This window comes from Aricia agestis, chromosome 1 (genome assembly GCF_905147365.1).
Source record: "Aricia agestis chromosome 1, ilAriAges1.1, whole genome shotgun sequence".
Classification (NCBI taxonomy): Eukaryota; Metazoa; Arthropoda; class Insecta; order Lepidoptera; family Lycaenidae; genus Aricia; species Aricia agestis.
In genome coordinates this window covers 25,892,235-25,914,987 of record NC_056406.1, presented here as the reverse complement: position 1 = coordinate 25,914,987, position 22,753 = coordinate 25,892,235, and the positions used below count along the sequence as shown (strand labels likewise).

The 22,753-nt window shown below is 36.9% G+C and overlaps 2 protein-coding genes across 2 annotated transcripts in view; one reads left to right on the top strand and one right to left on the bottom strand.

Annotated features, from left to right (window-relative positions):
- The first annotated feature begins 3,306 nt into the window (after window positions 1-3,306).
- LOC121731046 (caspase-like) overlaps window positions 3,307-22,753 on the top strand; it is a 33,023-nt gene continuing 13,576 nt past the window's right edge. The window contains exon 1 of the mRNA XM_042120479.1: window positions 3,307-3,365. The gene's annotated coding sequence lies outside the window, so the exon portion shown is untranslated. The remainder of the gene's footprint in view (window positions 3,366-22,753) is intronic.
- On the bottom strand, window positions 8,204-20,046 carry LOC121730904 (la protein homolog). Its single transcript, XM_042120152.1, has 7 exons — window positions 19,973-20,046; window positions 19,746-19,878; window positions 18,478-18,644; window positions 16,580-16,840; window positions 16,114-16,257; window positions 9,566-9,677; window positions 8,204-8,587 (listed from the first exon to the last, which is right to left on the bottom strand). The coding sequence occupies exons 2-7, from the start codon at window positions 19,861-19,863 to the stop codon at window positions 8,262-8,264; spliced, it is 1,128 nt and encodes a 375-aa protein (XP_041976086.1). The 5' UTR covers window positions 19,864-19,878; window positions 19,973-20,046; the 3' UTR covers window positions 8,204-8,261.

Below are 22,753 nucleotides of genomic sequence, written 5' to 3'. Positions count from 1 at the left end.
AGTATATGACATTCTCTTTGGTAACAACAAACTACAAAGCGACGGGCGACGGCTCACGGCGTCCTCATTTTACCAACGCCTGTTAATGTTAACTGTTAATCGTTTGTCAAATATCATGCCTCTTCCTTCGTTTATACGAAGGGCGAAATAGATAGCAAGATATTTAATCTAGCATTTAACTTTGCATTTTGCAAACTTCGGGGGAAGTTGGCATTTGGCATGCACCACTCAAGCCAGTGTTGCCAGACGGCCAACTCGGTTTCTCCCCAAGTGTTCCCCGAAATCCCCCCAAAATTCGGGATTTCAAGAAAAATCCCCCCACAAATTATAAAAGAAAAATTTTGTATATTATGAATGGGAATTTCACAAATGGATACGATGAATGTACACTATTTCTGCAATAGCGTCCAATCTTAATAGAATCAGCATCTTCGCGAGCTCATCATCATCATCATCATCATCAGGACCATCTATTTTATGGTTCCGTAAGTCGTAACCAAAGGGTAAAAACGGGCCCATAGTACTTAGATTTCGCCGTCTGTTCCCAGATTTTTTCCTCCAACAATCCCCCCAAAAAATTGTTCCCCCCAATTTTCCCCCCAGCACCTAAAAAAACCCCCAAATTTGGGGGGATTCCCCCCAATCTGGCATCACTGACTCAAGCTGTCAAGCAACTGTCAAAGTCAAAACCATGTTTGACATTAACAAATAATTTTTTAAATACGTTTCACGGGCTTACGGCGAAGGTATACCAAAACGGGTCGGGAGTCGGGACTCAGCTCAGTTCGGCGCATAAAGTTAATATACCTAGCGGAATAGAGAAACCACGGAATATATAACACTAAAGGAAGGGCCATAGCAAGTAAGTTTCATTGAAACTGCTGTTGCCAAACTCACACAGTAACATTTTACGCACACAAAAGAAATAACCAATCACAAAGAGATTTCTTTTTTAATAATTACAATGTCGTAAAAACAACCCTAACCCTTTTGAAATAAACAAGAATTTAAATTTAGCAATACCGGCTCTGACTACCGAGTTCAGTTATTCAACGCTAGATGGCGCTTGACAGCTAAATATGATAAGACTTGAAGTTGTACGCAATTTTACACCTTACTCCAATTAACGTAAGGTTTAAATCCGTACTGACGAATTTCCTTTTGCGAGGGAGTTATGTCCAGCCATGGGCGTACCCAGGTTCTGGGCCAGGGGGGGGGGGGGCAAATCACCCTGGTTCTGAGCCAGGATGGGGCAAATCAGATTTTTCATAAGCTAGGTGTTTATAAAGAATAAAAAAATTATAATTTTTAGTTGTAAAAATATTGTATTGCAAACAAATGGCAAAAATTCGTTCTTAATTTTTAATTTTTATAGATAAAAGTACTAGATAATATACTTAGTAGGAACGTCAACATGATCCAGGGGGGGGCAGCCTCGGTACGCCCATGTGTCCAGCTGGACATAACTATGGCACGCGGGCCACGCCCATATGCCCTTTCCTGTAGTGTTATATATTCCGTGAGAGAAACCATAGAGAAACAAAGGCCTGTAATAAACTTATAAATTATCTTTTTAGCTTACAAAAATACCGATTGAAAAGCCCAAAAAGCGTTATTCAAAACTTACGTATTTAATGTTAAAACCATTCTTATGGTTTATTATTTAGCGGAACCACAAAACTCAACAATATCTAGCGTTAAATGTTCACTGAAAACCTTTATCAACACTTTTATTACATGAAATATGCAGACCGACTCCTTTGTTATGTCCTAGTAAGTAGGACATAACATTACACGCTTTTGACGCTTATACACCGATATAAGGCTCTCTCCAGTCTATAGTACCTCAATGTGCCGCACGTTGACAAGTTAAATCACGCTTCAAGCAGAGTAGACAGAATCTATTGTGCTTCAAGTGTAGGAGTGGGTTGCACCAGAGGCGTAGTTATAGTTAAGGTTAAGGTTACTGTCAAATTTGACATTTCATTTGACATTTTGTTATGGGTAAAGTTAAATTTATAGTTAAAGTAAGTTGGTGCAACCCACCCTTAGTGTATACGTAGGTACACATATTTTTACCAATGAATAAGGAAACAGATGGAAGCGACATAACTACAAAAAAGTTTTGGCCGGCGCCATATTGCCAAGAACTAAACATGGCGGTCTATAGTGATGGGACACTCGGTTGATATTTGTCGAGGATATCGATAAGTAAGATGTTATAAGTGAGCTATTAAGGTTAAAATCTTTTAAATAAATGATCAGATTCTTCATCTTATATTTTTTAAATTCGATAAAAAAGTACATCACTAAACGTCAAATCTACTAATTTCTATGTTGAATAAATATCGAAAATCAAGCCATGTTATATTCTATTCTATCACAAATCTTATTTATTGTCTAATTATTAACTGAATTAGCACATACGAAGTCAAGCCATCGGTAAAATAACAAAAATTTTAGTAAAAATATTAACGTACCGATCCAAGGACAAACTTTTTTAAATTTGTTCACTTTTTTGACGGACTATAAATTAATTTTTAAAAAAGCAAATTGGTCGAAAAATTTGACCGATATATCGATATTTTTTTCGCGATATATCGAGACCGATATTGATATTTTTCCAAATCTCGAGATTGTTGCTCTATTTCGCTAGGTATCATAGACAATATAATCTTCCATACCTATCATGGACGATTAATCAATCAAGAACAAATCAAGAAAAACGAATAGCATATCAGCCACGACACGAATTTCGCGTTATGGTCCTCAGAACGCGTCGTGGCCATTTTCATTAGAGCCACGACGCGAATTTCGCGTCGTGGCTGTTTCACTGTGACCACAACGCGTTGTGAGCCATTTTTTCGCTCATTGAGCGATTTCGGTCTTTGAGCGTAACATATAATATACTGAGACTAGGTATATTAACTTTATGGCTCGGCGCAGCGCAAAATGCGTATATTTATAGCACACTATTGACGGTTCGGGTCGCAACTCGCATCGCATTGACGGATTTTAACGCTCACTAGTCACTGTGCCAGAGCATGCCGGGGCGAGTCGGCGCGCAGCGCATTCACAAATTTTGAGTTCAGTGTGCTGCCGGTAGTATCCTTAGCTTCGGGCTAAGTACCACTATGGATAGCTCTGACGAAGAGCTGTGATGAAGTCCGTCGTCGCCGAAGTTTGCCGGGACCCGGGGTGCATCGCAGTGACGGAAATCCGCCGCATGATAGCACAGTTGATAATGAAAAATCAGCGCCGATGAGCCCCGGCACAGTGAGCGATACGCGCATCCTCTTCCATACAAATTGTATGGAGGCGGATTTTTGAGCTGAGCCCGACATAGTTTGCTTACTCCTTTAAAGGTGGGTGACTGACTTCTGATCAACGTTACGCGGTGTAAGAGCCAGTCCACACGGCGCGTTGCGTCGACGCAGCGGTGCCGTTGCGTTGTTTTACATACAAATAACCAGGGTGTTCGTCGTCGTCGTCGCAACGCACGTACATCAGCCCCCGAGACGAAGAGGGAGGGGGTGTTGACGTTAAGACTGCTTCGTAATAACGCTGTGATCACGTAGCGCCCGTGTGGCCGGCTATGCGTCAAACGGAAGCGCTGCGTCAACGCAACGCGCCGTGTGGACTGGCTCTAATCATGTAACTTATTATAATTACACAGCGAGCATTCGTGCAGTTAGTACCACGACGACGATTGATCGAAATACGGTCCGAATTATATATTATTTACTTATATAATTACCATTTTTAAGAAAATTTATGAAGATATAATAGTATTTCCTGTATTTGACATAAGAACACTACAGAATACTATAAAATAGTGCAATACATTTTAAAATGATTAGGGAGAAATAAAATTGGAATAAACCAGAAAGTAATATTTTAATAAAGTGTCAACATTATTTTAATGTTATGATATTACACAACTAGAGATGGGCGATGGGTAAATACCCAATCTACCCACCTGGGTATTTACCGGGTAGATTGGGTATTTACCGGGTAGATTGGGTAAATACCCAAAAATGGTGGGTATTTATAATTCAGCGTACGTTTTCACATATATTTTTTAGTAAATCCTTAGTAAAACCTCCATTAAATAATGCAAATTTGGTCACTAGTTCGTAACTGTTCGAATAAACCCCTTTAAGTCTTAAACTAATGTATGTTTGCAATACAAAACCATGTTTTTCATGAATTTCGGCCGCATGTCACGCTGTGTTTTTGAACTTTTTTCGTAAATTTTGGTTTTGTATGTGTGATATTAATATTCTTTAAAGTATACTGCCTTTTAATGGTGATAAAGTTTTGGGAATTGAGTAAATCGTCTTAGTGGACGCCTTCATCGTTAAGGGAAACACGCGTGCGAAATTTCAAAACATTCATCCCTCCTTTAGGGTAAACTTTGAAAAATTCTCATATATTTTTTATTTTATTTATTTAACATTTATTGCACACAAGACACTATTCACATAGACATTGACATAGAAAGACGACACAAAGGAACTGCTTATTTCAAAAGAAATATACATAGGTTCTCGTAATTCAATATTTGTTAGTAATTGTAGGCACTTAATACGAAATATTGTTGTGTAATTGTGTCTAAGAAATTATAAGGTTCCACTAACTAACCTTGAGCCTATACTATTACAACCTCAAGGTATAAAACCTCTTTGAGGTAAGAATTTTGTGAAATACAATTATAGTGGATGCCTACTTTATTAGAGGAACACGTGTGCAAAATCTTGTTTCCTATATAACCAGTACACAATGTCACGATGACCCACTGCAGGCCACGCCATTGCGCGCCACGCCTGAAAATCGTCCGCCATCATACACCATTACTCCGTTTACACAATGGCGATGGCTAGTAGTGGGCCAGTATGGTCAATTGTGAAGAGGCACCTTTACAGTCTTGACACCTATATATTATGTACATGCAAATTAATGTATTATGTAAATGAGTACTGTTTTTGTATAAACGCAACTAATGATCAAATATAAAAAGTTCTTGGCCTGTGCGTTACTTAAAAGAAAAAATTCCCTTTTAACCGTGGGAGAGCGATTCTTCGGTACGAATGGGTCGACTCCGAAAAAACCGGCGTGAAACAGCGCTTGCACTGTGTTTCCTTCAACACGCAAAAGAGAATGCCGATCTTATGACATGTCCTCATGTCGTCCAACTCGACCCTTTATGATGAGGGCGGAAACCGCCAACCGGTATGGTTGGTTATGGTAACGAAGTATGAGCGTCATGTCGGATATTCGGTTTTATCAGCGCTCAGTGCAAGTAGCTCCAGTGAGTGCTCCAGAGTTGGCTCCGGTCTTTACGCGTCTTTTTTGGCTCAACTATCCTACTCACATAGTTTCGACTTCTTGAAAGACAGCTTTTTGAGAACCCGATACTTAAAAAATGTGACCGTTCCAATTCTTCCAACAGCAGATCAATCGCTATAGCCTTCTCGAAGATGATGGAGTCCATCACCAATAGCCAGCCCCTTCGACACTTGGATGCTCAGGGATTACTAAGGCTCGGCTCGGCTCTCTTGGCGTATCTAAATCATCGTTGGCTCAGGTGATTAAAACTATGGATACCCATAGTTTCAATCGCCTTAATACTAGCTGTCAGTTTGGATATATACAATTTCACTATTGTCTAAGATTCCATACATCCAAGAAATAATGCAAGAGGGTCACAAGTTTCTTAGCAGTCGTAGTTGATGGTGAATGCTCTGATACTCTATCTGTTGACGCTGGTATCCCTCAGGGCTGTGTGCTATCACCTACCCTATTCATACAGCATATCAATGACATGTTACAGACCAACGGCATTCATTGCTATGCATATGATAGTACAGATAATGTGACTTCTCGCATATTTCTCGGGGTGGAATGGGGTAGACGTAACTCAGTCTAATTTAACCGCACCAAAACACAAGTCAGCGCGTTCACCACAAAAATGTCACCAATGGTATATCCTCGTTTAAGGGAACCACTTTAACAATCTTCCCCAGCATGAAAATTGGCGTAAACATTTCACCAAAAATACTAAAAGAGCTACCAGAAAGTAGAATCAAATATCTCACACAAATCCGCGTGTATTTAAAAAAAAAATTGTCCCCCCGCAATGTAAAGTAGAGATTATAATATTAATCCTCAAACCCGGAAAAGATCCATAGGATGAAAAATCTCACCGGCCTATAAGTCTTCTGCCAGTGCCCTCCAAGGTCTTAGAAATACTCTTCCTGAAACGCATGATGCCAGAAATCAGAGCGAGTAAACTGTTATCCGATCACCAATTCGGGCAAGCCAAGCGCATGGGACCGTGGAGCAGGTACACAGACTGGTAGAAGAAATTCAAAAAGCTTTTGAAAGCAAATCTTACTATTTTTCTGGACATATCACAGGCCTTTGATCGATTATGGCATCTTGGACTGTTGTATAAAGTTCGTAAAAAGCCACCCTTAAACTTCTACCTCTTTATAAACGCATATCTCAGCAATAGATATTTCTATGTTGAGTACGGAGATAATGTCACATGTCTCCATGAAATCGAAGCAGGAGTGCCGCAAGGCAGTATATTGGGCCCTTATCTCTACCTTCTAAACACATTAGACCTTCCAAGTACTGATGAAGCTCTGACATATTCATACGCAGATGACACAGCAATCCTCGCAGTAGACCAAACAGCCCATGGAGCATCGGCAAAATTGCAAAGAACCTTAAACGAAATATCATAGTGGTTAAAAGATTGGAGGATAAAAGCCAACGAGAATAAATATGTCCATGTAACTTTCACATTAAGACACGAAACATGTCCAGAAGTAGAACTTAATCGGATAAAAATACCACAGTTAAACGATGTTAGATACTTTATCTCGACAGGCGATTAACATGGAGAACACATACATGGAACAAAAGAAAGGCTTTAGACAAGCAGCTACGAAAGCTTTACTGGCTGATAAAATAAACTTATTTTGTATAAAAGCATACTCAAACCCATCTGGACATATGGGATGCAGTTGTGGGGCACAACCTCCACATCAAACACAGAAATTCTACAACGATTCCAATCTAAAACCCTGCGTTCAATAACTGGAGCCCCATATCATGTTACGAATAGCCAAACCTACAATGATCTAAAAATCAAGTATGTAAAAGAGTAAATTAAAAACTCCCTTCAAAACTATTGTAAAAGGATAAAATGACATCCCAATATATTGGCAAAAAAATTGATAAAAACTCTACCAAACCAAACATTCAAAAGATTAAAAAGACGAGCCCCACAAAATCTTCTGTAAATAAAGATAAATAGTAAATATATAGACGCATCAATGGATGCGTGCCATACAAAGAAGAAATTCAAAACGACTAGTTCAATGTCTAGAAGTCAGATCGCTAGCAGAATGAGAAGTTAAAAAAATCAGAAGCAAATCAAAGCAAATCAGGTTTTATATAAGATAGGACGTGTTATATGTATAAATAATAAAAAATTATACCTACATATTTTTTTATATCATTTCTTCAACCAGGTACTTATAAATTGTCTATTTTAAAAGTAATTTTCAAGGGTCTTCTAATATTTTTCTAATATTTTTTTAAATATTTTAAAGGTTTTTTAAATATTTTGAATTATTAATAAAATAATAGAATGTAAATAAAAAAAATCGGCCAAGTACGAGTCGGACTCGCGCACGAAGGGTTCCGTACCATTATAGAGGAAAAATTAGGACAAAATTTGTGTTTTTTGTATGGCAGCCCCTCTTAATTTTTTTATTTTATATTAATATTAATATTAAATATTAAAGTTAACATCCATCTAAAGACTGTGTAAAAATTCAAGTACCTACATTTTGCTATTATTGATAAGATAGCAGAAAAGGCCAAAAAAAACACGTTTGTTGTATGGGAACCCCCCCCAAAAATTTTAATTTTTGGGGGGGGTTCCCCCCCTTAAATATTAATTTTATTTTGCTTTTAGTATTTGTTTTTATAGTGGCAACGGATATACACAATCTGTGAAAATTTCAACTCTCTAGCTATTACCGTTCTTGAGGTGGTTGTGACTTAAGTATTGAATTTTATCTACCCGCCCTTTTGGGTAGATACGGGTATTTACCGGGTACGTGAGGGTAAATACCGGGTAGATGGGTAAATACCCAGGTACGTGCCCATCTCTATACACAACATACATTTAAAGTATTTAATACTTCTGGATGATACTTAGAATATAATTCATATACTATGTACTAACTAGCTTTGACCTTCGCAGGCGTCGCGTCCCCATTATCGTCTTGCTTCCTTTTCCGCCCCTGTCGCCCTTTGAAGTTCTTTCCTCTGTTCTGTTTGAAATTCTTCTGATTCTTGCGCCTTTTAGCCATTTCCTCGACAGTCTTTTCCAGATAATTCTTTTCTTCTTCGCCTTCTAGAAGTTTGAACACAACATCTGTGTCACAGATCCGTAATTTGCCTTCGGGAATTTTCTCTGCCACTTGCTTTGCACTGTTCTCCTTTGCAAATCTTATCCAACCTTCTGGATCGCCAACCTTGAAGTCTATAAACGCTATCTCTTCCCCTGTAAAAACAATAAGAAAAATTAGCTTACAGTTTACCACATTTGTGGGATTTCTCTTTAGATTTAATATTTAGATTCATAATAATAAAATTCAATAAGTACATTTACAGGATTTTTATTACGGTAACTTTTATAATTAAAAAAAATTGAGTATGGCTTTCAGATGCATGTAATTTTTACGAGTGTTTGGTTTCAAATTCAACTGAGTTAGGGCGAAGCCAAACGAGCGTAATTTGTGAGTCGCAGAATTTCTGCCGGGCAGAATTCTGCTGCATTCAGTTTCATACAAAAGTTATGTTTGATTTACACGAGCGTAATTTTGTTAGTCGTGATTTGTATGAAAAAAATTCTGCCCGGCAGAAATTCTGCGGCTCACGACTCACAAATTACGCTCGTTTGGCTTCGCCCTAAATATTTTAGTACATAATATGGCTCAGCGCAGACGACAGACTATCCGCGACGCACTTTTTAGTCTGTGGAAATAGAACCTATGAACTTATGTAATTTGAATATTATGCAGTACCGCCCCGGACTTTTTGCGCGTCGTGTGCGTTACTGCATATAATTGCATAGGTTCTATTTTCACAGACTAAAAAGTGCGTCACGGATAGTCTGTCGTCTGCGCTGCGCCTATATGTAATAAAAATCTATCATTGAGGGACTGTACAAGCGGATTTTTAAAATTTTGTATATTTCTCGAAATTTAAAGAAAAAAAATTTTCGCGCCGTTTCCGATTCTTCTTTTTTTCACTCGTCATAACCCGTCATTATATATGCTCATATAAAATGACGGGCGTAAGTGCGCGTTCAGACGCGAGTTTTTTCAATATTTTTGAGGTTTTCTGCTAAATTACATAAAGCTTATTTTCATACATTTCCACAAACCGCGTACGCGCAGAAAAAGCGCACGTGTCATAAGTGCTAAGAGTGAAAACGATGTTTTTGTGCATTGAATGTTGTGACAAAATGAAATCATACCTAAAGTATCTAAGGATTCCTTCAAGTCTTCTCTCTTCATCTTTTCATTAGACTGGGTGAAATGTAGAACTGTGCCTGTGGGGAGTTTGAAGTCATCTTTCTCCTCATTTGCCTGGAAAATCATTAAATTTAATTAATACTTGGATTTAAGCATAAAAACCAAGTGCGTGTCGTGCCACGCGCAATATAGGGTTCCGTAGTACCACTAGTTTTTGATAATTTTTGTACGGTCAATGAATGCACATAATATTTTATAACGTGTTTCACACTAATAACAGAATCATCTCAGTTACGTTCAAAGGAATTTTAACAAAAAGTTCCTTTGTTCTTCTCTGAATACATTTTTTTAGTTGATCGACTATTACTCAATAACTTATGAAGTCTTCTTAGCCGTCATCATTTTCCTTTTAAATTCAGTATATTTCCTACTCCCGTGAATTTTTTTACATTACCAGAAGCAACCGTTTGGCTGGTAGAAGGAGGGGACACTGGACTCTTAAAGATTTTTTAATCGTTATCGGAAAATGATCTATGAATACTCGTAATATTTAAAAAAAACTTATCCAACGACACCTCAGTCCCCACAGGTGGACGCGATAAAAAAATCACCCCGCCATTGATGTGTAGCGTAAAATAAATATTTTTTAAGTTTTTATAACATACCATTTTGTCTGCGTCATTAAGATGTACATTCATGCCGAATTACGGCTTTGTAGGCCCTACAATCTCTGAGCAAAACCGCAGACAGACAGACGGACGGACGGACAAACAGACGGATGGACAGACCGAAACTACAAGAGTTCCTTGTTGAATATGGAACCCTAAAAAGGATATTTTTATTAAAAATTTTCATGATGTATTCAACTAATCTAAATATATAAAACTCAAAGGTGACTGATTGACATAGTGATCTATCAACGCACAGCCCAAACCACTGGACGGATCAGGCAGAAATTTGGCATGCAGGTAGATGTTATGACGTAGGCATCTGCTAAGAAAGGATTTTGATAAATTCCAACCCCAAGGGGTTCAAATAGGGGATGAAAGTTTGTATATAATAATACTTCTTAACGCGAGCGAAGCCGCGGGCAAAAGCTCGTATAATATAGAAGTCAAAAGTAATTCTTTTCAGCTCTATTACTTGCTTAGTAAACTCTTATAACAGGGGTTCCCAAACTTATTTGTCTACTGCCAACAAATTATGTTTTAAAATTTATCCAGATAAAATAAGCCCAAGCCTCTACACAACACCCCCATTCTTTTTCTGGGTCCCACACCACACCTTCAGCGCACACAAGGGGGCGTTATCGCCCACTTTTGGAAAGGCTGTCTTATAAGGACACATACACGCCCTGTATTACCACTTTGTTTTGTTACACCCTGAATTAAATCACATACTTAGTGAGATTGGATTTAAGTACCCCTGATATATTTTAAGTAATACGAGGGCTGCTATTTATGTATCCGGAATTAAAAAAAGAAACAAACATATATCATTTAATATGGTTTTATTGCTTTTCAAAATATTCGCCGCGATGATCGACACACTTTTGCATACACTGGAACCAATTTTCATAGCACTTTTTCCATTCTGATTGAGGTATCTCCAAAACGTGCATTTTGAACGCATCAACAGCCTCTTCGCGGCTCGAAAAACGTTGACCACGTAATTTGTTCTTCGCGTATGGAAATAAAAAGAAATCGTTAGGTGCCAAATCAGGGCTGTACGGCGGATGACCAGTCAATTCGATCTTTTGACCCTCCAAAAACTGAGTTGTTTCAGCTGAGGTGTGACAGCTAGCATCGTCGTGATGTAATATGATTCTGCGTTGTCGGTTGTCCTTTCTTATTTCTTCAAAGACTTCTGGTAAACAAATGGTCGTATACCATTCAGAATTAACCGTTTTACGATTCTCTAATGGCACTGTAGCCACATGTCCATTAATTCCAAAAAAACAGGCGACCATTTGCTTCAAAGTACTTTTTGCACGAGTAACTTTTGTTGGTTTCGGCTCATCTTGGAACACCCACATCGTTGACTGTTGTTTAGTTTCGGGGTCATATGCATAGATCCAAGATTCATCACCTGTGTAGATATTATAAACGGCTATTGACGTACCACGGTTGTATTTTTTTATCATTTTTTTGCACCAATCGACACGAGCCCGTTTTTGATCGATTGTCAAGTTGTGCGGAATCCAACGCGAACATATTTTTTTTACAGCCAAATGTTCGTGTAATATCTTATGTATGCTCGTCATACTTATGCCTAAGGACGCCTCTATCTCGCGATATGTAACATGACGATCACGCATTATTAGTTCCCGCACAGCATCTATATTTTGTGGGACAACAGCTGTTTTTGGGCGACCTTCCTTATTTTCATCCGTGAGCATAGACCGCCCACGATTAAACTCACTGTACCAGTGATAAACAGTGGTTTTTGATGGTGCTTCATCTCCAAAAGTTGCGGTGAGTTGAATAAAGCACTGTTGTTGATTTAGCCCACGCCGAAAATCGTAGTAAATCATTGCACGAAAATGTTCACGCGTTAAATCCATGGCAAATGAAGACACGCAATTTTCAAAATGACGCCACAATGGAAAAATAATTGACAGTCACATGAAACAAAATGTAGGCCGTGTTCGTCAGCGTAATTTTTAGCGCATTCGCTGCAAAACCTAGTTATTGCGCATGTCCAAATCATGTCATGCCATGGCAACGACAACTGTTTACGACTTGACATTTAACCCAATTGCAATTTGTTGGTGGCGTTGCAATGAACAAACCAGTGGGAGGGCCATGCTTTGGCACGAATGGGCCGGCTCGACCGGATATATACCACGCTCTCACAGAAAACCGGCGTGAAACAGCGCTTGCGCTGTGTTTCACCGAGTGAGTGAGTTTACCGGAGGCCCAATCCCCTACCCTATTCCCTTCCCTACCTTCCCCTATTCCCTTCCCTTCCCATCCCTACCCTCCCCTGTTACCCTATTCCCTCTTAAAAGGCCGGCAACGCACCTTCATCTCTTCTGATGCTACGAGTGTCCATGGGTGACGGAAGTTGCTTTCCATCAGGTGACCCGTTTGCTCGTTTGCCCTCTTATTTCATAAAATAAAAACAATTAAATTTTTAAAATTTTCCAAGTAATCCATATCCATATTTTCCAAAATAAAATAATCAAACACTATCATAGTGTTAAACACGGACGTAAAAAAAATACGGACGGATCGCCATTAAGAAATGAGTGAAGCACCCTTAATAAGCCCAGGCGATCATATGTACACATCTTGCACAAACACTAGCACTGTAATAAGCCGATCGTACCGCCATTACGCAATTAGACTGCATCGCGGTGACACATCTTTGTCATTCATAAATAAAAATAAATATGCCATCTTGTGTTGTAAAATGGTGCAAGAACAATACAACTTTACACAAAAAACATCAAGGAATAATATTTCATAGGTAAGATAACATATTTTTAAAGTATTTTGATAAAATAATGTAAATATTAATTCAACTTCAACAGGTCAGTAATGTCCATAACAAAGTGGGGAAATTTTCCCCAAACCGGGGAAAATTTTAAATTATTTTTAAATAATCAAATAATTTTATTGTCTTTTATTAGTGTCATGTAAGTATTTAGCATACTATTAACCAGTAATTAGGCAGGAATACAATAATAGGGGTGTAGACAGTAAACGAAATCTAATACAAATTATTGTTTTTTTGAGAGTTTGTATTATAGAATTACCGAAAATGGACATATTTTACTTAATAACTTTATAATATTTTTTTATATTTAATAAGTGATTTTTTTTATTGAAATAAGAGTGTATTTATTTTTATACATATTTTTAGGTGTAACAAAATACTTATGTACTATCAGAGAAGTTGATTCCTATGCAAATCGGGGACATAAGTAGTTTGGTTGCGTTACGTTAAACCCAGCCGACAGATCACAATTAACATTGAATTGACATAAGTATTCGACCAAATAACGTTGGTCTGTCAGTTGCATAGGAATCAACTTCCTTGATGGTACATCTGTAAAATAAATATATTTCCTAAAAATAGTCTACACCCCTATTAATTTCTTAATTTACAAAAGTGGATATAACTGTTGTTTGACGACCTCTGTGGCTCAGTGGGTGGGCTGTCGGTGTTTCAAGCCGGGGGTCGCGGGTTCGAATCCTGCCGACGGAACAAAAAGTTTTCAAAGTTGCTGGGTCATGGGTGTGTATTAAATATGTGTATCATATAATAAAAATCTTAAATATATGTATAGTATAACAGTATTAAATATATTTCCGTTGTCTGGTAACACAAGTCCTTCAGGTACTTAGCACGGGGTTAGACTGACGTGGCGTAAGCGTCCATAGATAAAATTGTTGTCTTAGATTTCCTTCAGTAGTAGGGGAGGAAAGGTGCTATTGGTGTAGTCACCCGAGCGTCATTGAGACCTAGTAGGAATGAAAATATTGAATGGACCTCTAGACCAGGAATAAATTTAACACCATGTTAGGTGATTTGATTTGACGTTAGCGCATGGTAGAACTCTCGATAGCTCTAACAGGCCGTTAACTGATTTAACAAGCCATTATTTATTTAAAATTACTTGATTGTTTGATGAAACGGGTTATGGGACTTAAGTATCTTATATCTTTTCGTATACAGGTTTCTTATATAGGTTTCGGGGGCGATAAATCTGTCTAGCTAGGAATTATTTTTAGAAAATGTCATTTTATTCGTGTTTTATCGAATACCGAGCAAAGCTCGGTCAAATAGCTAGTAATAATTTTATTATTGTAAATGTTTGTACATAATCATTATTACTAATAATGTTATGTAAATAATATACTTCTCTGTACGTAACATGTGTTTTTTTTCTATCTATAGTGTCATAAAAATAATATTTTCATTATGACATCTTTAACAACCGCTTACATTTCTGAAGCAAAAAAAAACATAAAAATATGTTTAAGTATAAAAAATACATTTAACTTGTCTGAGTTTACAAAATTTAAAAGTAGGGAAATTTATAATTTATATGGCAACCCTCATATCACGCACACGTCCTACACGGGCGGCCATAACTAGGCTTCACTCGTGATTAGAGAAGGTTACGTCCGTACTTTTTTTACGTCTGTGGTGTTAAATAAATTATTTGTGCGGCTGTTAGACAATTTTGGCTTATGTATAAATTATGTTTAGCTTTTATTATTTTAATCATGAATAAACAATTAAGACGTTGTTTACGACTTGACCAGCAACTTGTTATGGCGTTGCCATGACATCTTTTGGACATGCGCAATAAAAGGTTTGTCCAAAAATACGCCGACGAACACGGCCGTATTCTTCAACCAAAGAGTTCTATTTTCAAATGTTGTAATTACTTTTTAAATATTGTTCTTGTAAGTGGCCAGTTCCGGATACATAAATAGCAGCCCTCGTACTAGATGACGCCCGCGCGTATCGCACTGGAACAGTACATTTTTCCATAAAGAAAACTCTCCAATGCTAAACTTGGCTCAGCCATGTATGCGTGAAGAGGTAACAGTCACACAGACATTTTAGTCCTTACCATAAAGTTAATATACCTAGCGGAATAGACAAACGGTATCGGTAATTGAAAGACATTTAAAAAGTAGAAACATTGTTGGAAGAATGACTCTGATAGCTTAAAAATTCACCAAGATATGACAATTCAAATATCTCATAAAAAAGACCTGCCCGAAACGCTCCATACAAAGTGCTACGAAAGTATGACGTCAGTCTTTCGTAGTTTGTACGCATCGGGAGACAAATTTGTTTGACAGGTATATTAAATATTGCATTTATAAAAGTGGTTTCATAACAAAAGTTGCTTTTAATTGCATAAGTTATTGAATCGTATACAAATATTGAGAAATTTAATTGAAAAAAATTCAACTTGAATATCCAACTTTGAAGGCGCATAACAAAAAAATACAAATGCTATCAAGCTGAAATTTTGGGAACCCTTATTTTTTACCGTGATTTCTTTATTTTATTAACAAAATTCGCTAATCTTTGACCTTGTCATCATCCCTATTGTAGGGGGTGAGCAAAAAGGGTGAGCGGCGTTATAGAATCGCCGATGAAAATGTATGGAATTGACATAAGCGTTCGTTAATATGACGTTGACGTTCGACTCGTCTAATGTCAATTCCATTTTGATCGGCGATTCTATAACGAAGCGAAAACGTAAAAATTTCGGCTAAATGGCCTGAGCTGTCAAACGAAACCAAAATTGAATAAATCACACATATTTATTGTGTACACACGTACAAATCTATTTACGTGTGTGAAAATGATGTTCCTTAATACATTATATATTTTTCTTAGAGCTCAAATTGTCAACGTGCTGATAAGTGCAGACCGACTGTCAAAACAGATAAAATGGTTCTGCTGTCATGTATCACACGTCTCTTTCTACAACGCAGTGTTACTGATAGTGACATCATGCTTGCTCAGCTCTTTTTTTCTCTTCTTAAGGTATACTAACTTTATGGTCCCTACTTACATCTTTATCTTTATTTTTCTTTTCCTTTTTTTCCTTCCTGGTAGCATATTCTTCTTGCTTCTGTTGGAGGTAGTTCTCTTGCCAGAGGATGATGAGATCTGTGTCATTATATTTCACATCTTTTGCCTCCATGAATTTTGTGGCCTGTAATTTTAAAATAATTCATCATATAAGTGATGTTAGCAAAATTAATGGTTTTCAAAAATGTATGAAAAGGTGCGCCTGCTAAATGCTTTAATAGCCTGATCTTTAAGATGCCTTGTGGTAAGTGTTAATAAAACTTGTACAATACATCTCTTATTTGTTGCACATAAGCACATTCAAAGTCTGACATCCCACAACACGAGGTAACAACACTTACATTTCATGATGAAGTTGTTATTTTGCATCACATGGTGGCCCATCCATTTACAAGTTACTCATCTCACAAAGTTCAAATTGTTAGTAAAACGAAAGAATAAATTACCTGTTCCTTAGTTTTGAATGTTGCAAATACAGATCCTTTAAATATTCGCTTCTTTGTTTGCCTGTCCTGGTATTTCCTCATAACGATATTCTCCACTTCATCGTATTGCTTAAAGAATTTCATCAGCTCATCCAATGAGATATCCTTGGGGAACCCTTTGGCGTAGATAGTCCGAGCGAGAAGCTCCTTGCGTCTCTCCTCATTCATCTCTGGCAACGGCATTTCAGGGCTCCTACGAATCTTTTTATTGTCATCTGAAACCTGACACAGGACATATTATGGATAGGATAAGCCTTAATTCACAACAAATATTTTACATTTACAAATTACACTAAAATTTTATTTTGTTGTTGGTTGTCTTAAGACATAGGCCTCTTGCTGAATCCAGATTATGCCACATAGTCCCGTCTTTGCAATCTCTTCTCTACTTCTCACTATGGATTAAGGCTTCGGCAAACCTACTGACACAGTAACGCGGGATGGGAGCGTATGCAACGCGAAACTGGTGTGCACACCTGCGCGACTACGATGCCGTAGATTCTTCCCGCTCTGCTGACACGAACCTCCCGCGTTACAGACGCTCCCGCTTCGCAGTCGCTTTTGTCGCGTAGGTTTGGCCGAAGCTTTACAGCAGTAGTGCCGAACCGGTAGCTCACTGGCACCTGGTAGCCCGCGGCCTGTTATCTAGGCACCCGCGAAAAATATGGGTCAAATAAATTACCCAGTTCACCATCAAAACTAGGTAGGAAACACAGAAACAATAACTTGCTGACTCCAGAACAATAATATGGCAATATAGATCAATCATCTATTAAGACAATAAAGGAAATGGTAAACTCTGACAAAAGTGTTATTGAAAAGTATGATTATATCGATGTGCAGCTATCAAATTTCAGGAATGTAAAGACATTTAAAAGCCCGATACTTAGTGAGAAGACAATCAAGCTACTAGAGAAGAGGAAAGCAGTATTGTCAATCAAATCAGATAGCAAAGAGAACCAAAATAAAATATCAAGCCTCAGCAAGCAGATACGAGAAAATATACGGAGAGACAGATAAGCAAGGTCGAAAAAACTAGAAGAGGTAATTAAAAAAACAGGCGAAACGAGAAAAGCCTTCAGAGAACTAAGAGAAATGGGAATGGAATGGATACCCAATCTAAGATGTAAGAAATCCAAACAAGTGACAAACCACAGAGAAATCCACCAACTAGCTACGGATTACTACAGATCAGTCAGACAAGGGGACCCATTATCCCTCAAGCTGTTTAACGCCATGCTGAAAGACATATTTAGAAAACTGGATTGAGTAAACTATGGCCTCAATATCAACGGTAACAGACTCAATCACTTGAGATTCGCAGATGACAACATCCTACTCGAGGAAGACCCTAGATAACTGTAGTGCATGGTCAAGGAGCTTGCGGAAAAGAGCAGAGTCGTAGGCCTGAAAATGAATGCTGAAAAAACAAAGCTAATGACCAATACTACAGAAGCCACCATAGCAGTCAACTGAACCCAGCTTGAGTATGTAGCATAATGTCTATTTACTATTTAGGACTAATTATATCTCCACAAGATCCAATGAAAAGCGAAATAAATAATGTAAAAATAACAGATATAAGTGTAAAAAGTTTTCAGGGGACAAAAAACAAAATCTTTGTAATTTCATAAGAATTTTTAAATAAAAAGGTATTATGCTTCTCCTGACAAGTTTTCTGAATTACGCTGTACTTTTACTTAAGCTACAACTATTTTTATATTATCTATTTAGTTAATGTTATAGATACAATATAATATTCCAGGCATTAAGACAAATTTAGTTTAATCACAAGTTTGATTTGTTTTTATTGAATATTCCAATTTTAACATTGTTTAACAATTGACAATTTAACTCACTTCAAGAAGTCCAGATGTGGATTTCAGTAAAGAGGCTGCAATCACTTCAGTGTCGGTGGTGAGCTTGGCGAGACGGTTAAACTTGATTAAAATCTCCAGCGGGACCCAGCCATCATCGAGCTTTACTTGCTCCCGGAGGAATTTGTCTCTTGGCAAGTTCACGTCTCCTGTAATAGAGACATTATAGAATGTATTGATGAAAACTGAGCTGTGTCCTAAGGGCCGATTCACACCGAATGGAAGCACAGCGGTGTGCATTTTCAGTGCCATAATATGATTTTAAACTTTATCTTCATTGTTGTAATACATAGTATCTCTTGAGAAACTTGGAACGTCATGTGGCCGGGATTTCTCAAGCGATATTGTGTGTATTACAATAATGAAGATAAAGTTTAAAATTGTATGACACTGAAAGTGTTCGCCGCTGCGTTGTCATTCTGGTGTGTATCGGCCCTAAATGAATAACAAATCACATTAATACCTCGATCGTGAAAATCACAGACACAATAGATTTTCAATTTTTATGCGGCACCTGCGCTTGCCGCCGCTTGAGACTTGATGGGTTAGGGTCAATTTATAATAGAGCAGAGTCGAAGCGCAGCGATGTGAATTCCCAAAAACTGTACACAGAAAATTCAACCTTTTCTTTTTTTTAAAGGTCTCAGATGTAATTAATGTGTGAGTTATGGCTTCGGAGTTAAGGTTGGATTTGCTATGTTCAGTTTAGATACTTCGCTTTGATGCACTTCAACTCTGCGCTAATATAATTTGACACTTAATAATCAAACAAATTTTTGTGCAGCCAACAGTACATGATTATGAGAGTAATATGTAGCTGACATCGCTTTCATCAATTTCACATTTTTCACATTCACATTTTGGCAGATTCTGATTCCATAAAAAAAATAGTAATGTCTAGCAGGTGTGAACTGTACATAAAATTTTATGAAAACGTCTTATCTGTATGAAGAATGAATAGACAGACACTTTTGTATTAACAAGTAATAGTAAGTACTTATTAAATTCATCAAGCCCCATATGGTCACTGGTAACAGAGACACAATAGAAATTCTATTGTGTCTCGTTTTTCCACGATCGACGGGTTAATTGAGGTTATGAACACAACTATATTTTGAGTTCGTAATTTCATTAAGGTTGTGGGGCATGCAATGCATTTATTGATGCACTATACAACTTTATGTGGTTTGATACATTAGTAATGGGTTGCCTTCGCAAGATTTTGGTATAAGTAATGCAATATAACTTACCGAAGTAATATTCCACTTGGCGTATAATTGCGCTGTCTAGATCTGTTTCTTCATCAACATTACTTTCTTTGTTTTCTTGTCCGTTGCTTTCAGATGTGATTTCTTTTTCTTCCGTCATTTTGGGATGTTCGATCTGTAAAACGTGGTTAAATTACTGTTGATACTAATGAGAAGATAAGAGTCTCGTGTAAGCCTATTAGAATCAACTAATATCTTATTGTACATACCAATAATAGAGACCTCTCAAGTTATTCTTTACTTTTTCTATATTTTTATCGATTTTTTTACTAGAACATGTTTATTTTATTTAATCTAAACAAGTAACAAGACTGCACGTGGGAATCGATTTTTTTTAAATTGACAACTGACAATGACAACCCGGGATTTTTTTTCTTATAATGGCACTTTGGATAATGGCACTTTGGATATATGACCATGGCTAGTGTCGAGTATTATATTAAGGCGGGAAAACAACACTATAATGGCTGCGTTCCAGAAGACGTTAATTTTGACAAAAACGCTCAAAACGTCCCCTTCTGTCGTTCTCTTTGGCGACCGGGATCGTTTTGACGTCGGCCGGCTATGACGTCACTCATGACGTCATCATTTTCGCTCAAAACGACCCTTGACGAAGATGGGTCAAAGTGGGCGTTCTAGTTTTTTTTTAAATTTTAACGTAACTATGTCACGAAAGCCATGTTCGGAAAGTTTTCTGGGAGAGACTAGAGACAAAAAACTTTATATTATTTCATTACAAATAACATTTTAATTGAAATACATATTATATTAAATAACATTTAATAAAATATTTTGATTGGAAAAGAAATTGTTTTAAATGAAAGGTCAAATGATTTCTTTTAATTACTAATTTTCATCTCTCCTGTACCTGTTGACTTACTCGTACTTGACTTAGCATTACGCGGTATTGTTACCTAACGTTTATGTGACAATAGTCAATATTCAAAGTAGGTATTTGGTTTTGTTATTATAATATGATTCAATGTGAAAACTGAAACAAAATAAATTTAACTATATTTTTTAATATAGTTAAATTTTATTTTATATCAGTATGATTACTTCAGTAAAAAAAATGTAATAAGTACTAAAAACGAAACAAATATTATATTATGTATTTTATTTGTAAAATAAATGTAACTAAATATAAACAATTACTTTTATTTAGTTCTTTTTTTTAACTTTTCTCAAAACGCTCAAAACGATCCATTAAATCCGTTCCACTTGGGTTTGTATCACTGACGCTCACATGCTAGTGGAACGGGAAAAACTACGGTCTTGAGCGTGAGCTTTTTTAACGTCATCTGGAACGCGGGGAATAATACAAATACAATAGTCGTTTCATTTTTTTGCAGTTTGGCAGCTGACTGTCAACTTCATAATTGAGTGTCATGTTCAATAAAATCCTAACAATTTCTGTCAGAACTGGGATGTTATTGAACATAACACTCAATTATGAAGTTGACAGTCAGCTGCCAAACTGCGAAAAAATGAAACGAACACGGCTATTTTTTTCTAAGTAAATCGTCAGATCAGTCAGGTCCCAGTCCAAGTATAAAGTCAAAACAGTCAAGAAGACAAGTCGGTCGTTTCAATAAAGTGGTAGAAACTTTCGATGGAACACAAAAGTGATTTTTTCTGGATATTAAACACTTGACATTAGTTAAAGTTTACAACCTTGAGAGTGGCAACCCTAGTTTCCACCACATCTTTTGTCCTTTTCCTTCCTTTTCCTCCTATATAGCTATCTTTCTCGCTCGCACGATCCCCACCAGGTAGGTGGTCGAGCTGCAATGTCAGCTGCGACCTGTTCCTCATTGGCGTCAAGTTTCCCATCACGGGCGGTTCACTTCTGATAACTCATAATCATTATCAAAGTGCTACCGCAGATATTGGTAAGTCCTTTATAATACGTTTATTAATAGAGCTCTGAAACACATGAAAATATCCTTGTTCTAACGATTTTTGCCGTTCGATTTAGCCTTTTTGTGGTATTAAATTTCTTAAATATCAAAAAGGATTATAATTCTTTGTTTCAGAGAATATTTCTTATTTTGTGTCCTTTTTTATAGGTTTAATAATACATTATACTGAATGTACAAAGTGAATTAACTAGTTTATTAATAGTTTATTACTTTCGTTTTTTATGAAACACTTGTGGGTACCCACATCCGATTTTATTTTAGACAAGGCCCTTGTCCTTGAAACTTTTTCAATAGTTATTCTATTTTTAGATTTTTAACAACTACCCGCATTTTTTTTTTTTTTAATATTTCATAATGACTAATGAATAATTAATAGGTTAATGTTCGCTTTGCACTGACGTTCTTGTTTCTTATTTTAGCTATAATGGATGAGACTATCGCGAATGATAACCAACCTGTAGCCGGGCCATCTGGCACACAAAAAACGAAGAAAAGGCGTAGGGAATCCGTTACAAGTCGCTCTTCATCTAGTGATAGTAGTAGCTCTAGTTCTTCAGATTCAGATTTTCGACGCAAAAAGAAACGGTCGCACCGTAATTCTGTTAAAAAAGGGGGGGGCAAATCTATTCGCAAATATGATTTGTTACAAAAAGTTGCTAATGAGGTAGCCGATCTACGCAGACATATTTATGAAGGCGAACCTTGTGTAAATCAAAAAGAATTAAATAATACTAATTTTTATACGAACCCTAATTCTGGTGATTTGAATTTAAATGAAGATCAAATTTCTTTATTAAATATTAATGACTATGACATTTTTAATGATTGTGATAATTGCGATAATAATATTAATAACTCAAATGATACTGCTACTGCTAATAATGATTTTAATTTTGAATTACAAGTCAGATTGAAAGAGCCAGCAATACCTAGGGCTCCAGAAAATTACCTTAAAATGTTACAAAATTTTCAACATTTTGATAAAAATGAGTGGTTCGATGTCAGATATGCTGATGTGCAGAAACTTTATAATCACTTTCCGGGCTTCACCCAGTTAGAAGTAAATGA

Coding starts and splice junctions, on each gene's coding strand:
- LOC121730904 (XM_042120152.1), bottom strand. CDS start 19,863: ATGACGGAAGAAAAAGAAATCACATCTGAAAGCAACGGACAAGAAAAC. Junction 18,645..19,745: donor CCAAGTGGAATATTACTTCG/GTAAGTTATATT, acceptor TCTCTATTACAG/GAGACGTGAACTTGCCAAGA. Junction 16,841..18,477: donor CCACATCTGGACTTCTTGAA/GTGAGTTAAATT, acceptor GTCCTGTGTCAG/GTTTCAGATGACAATAAAAA.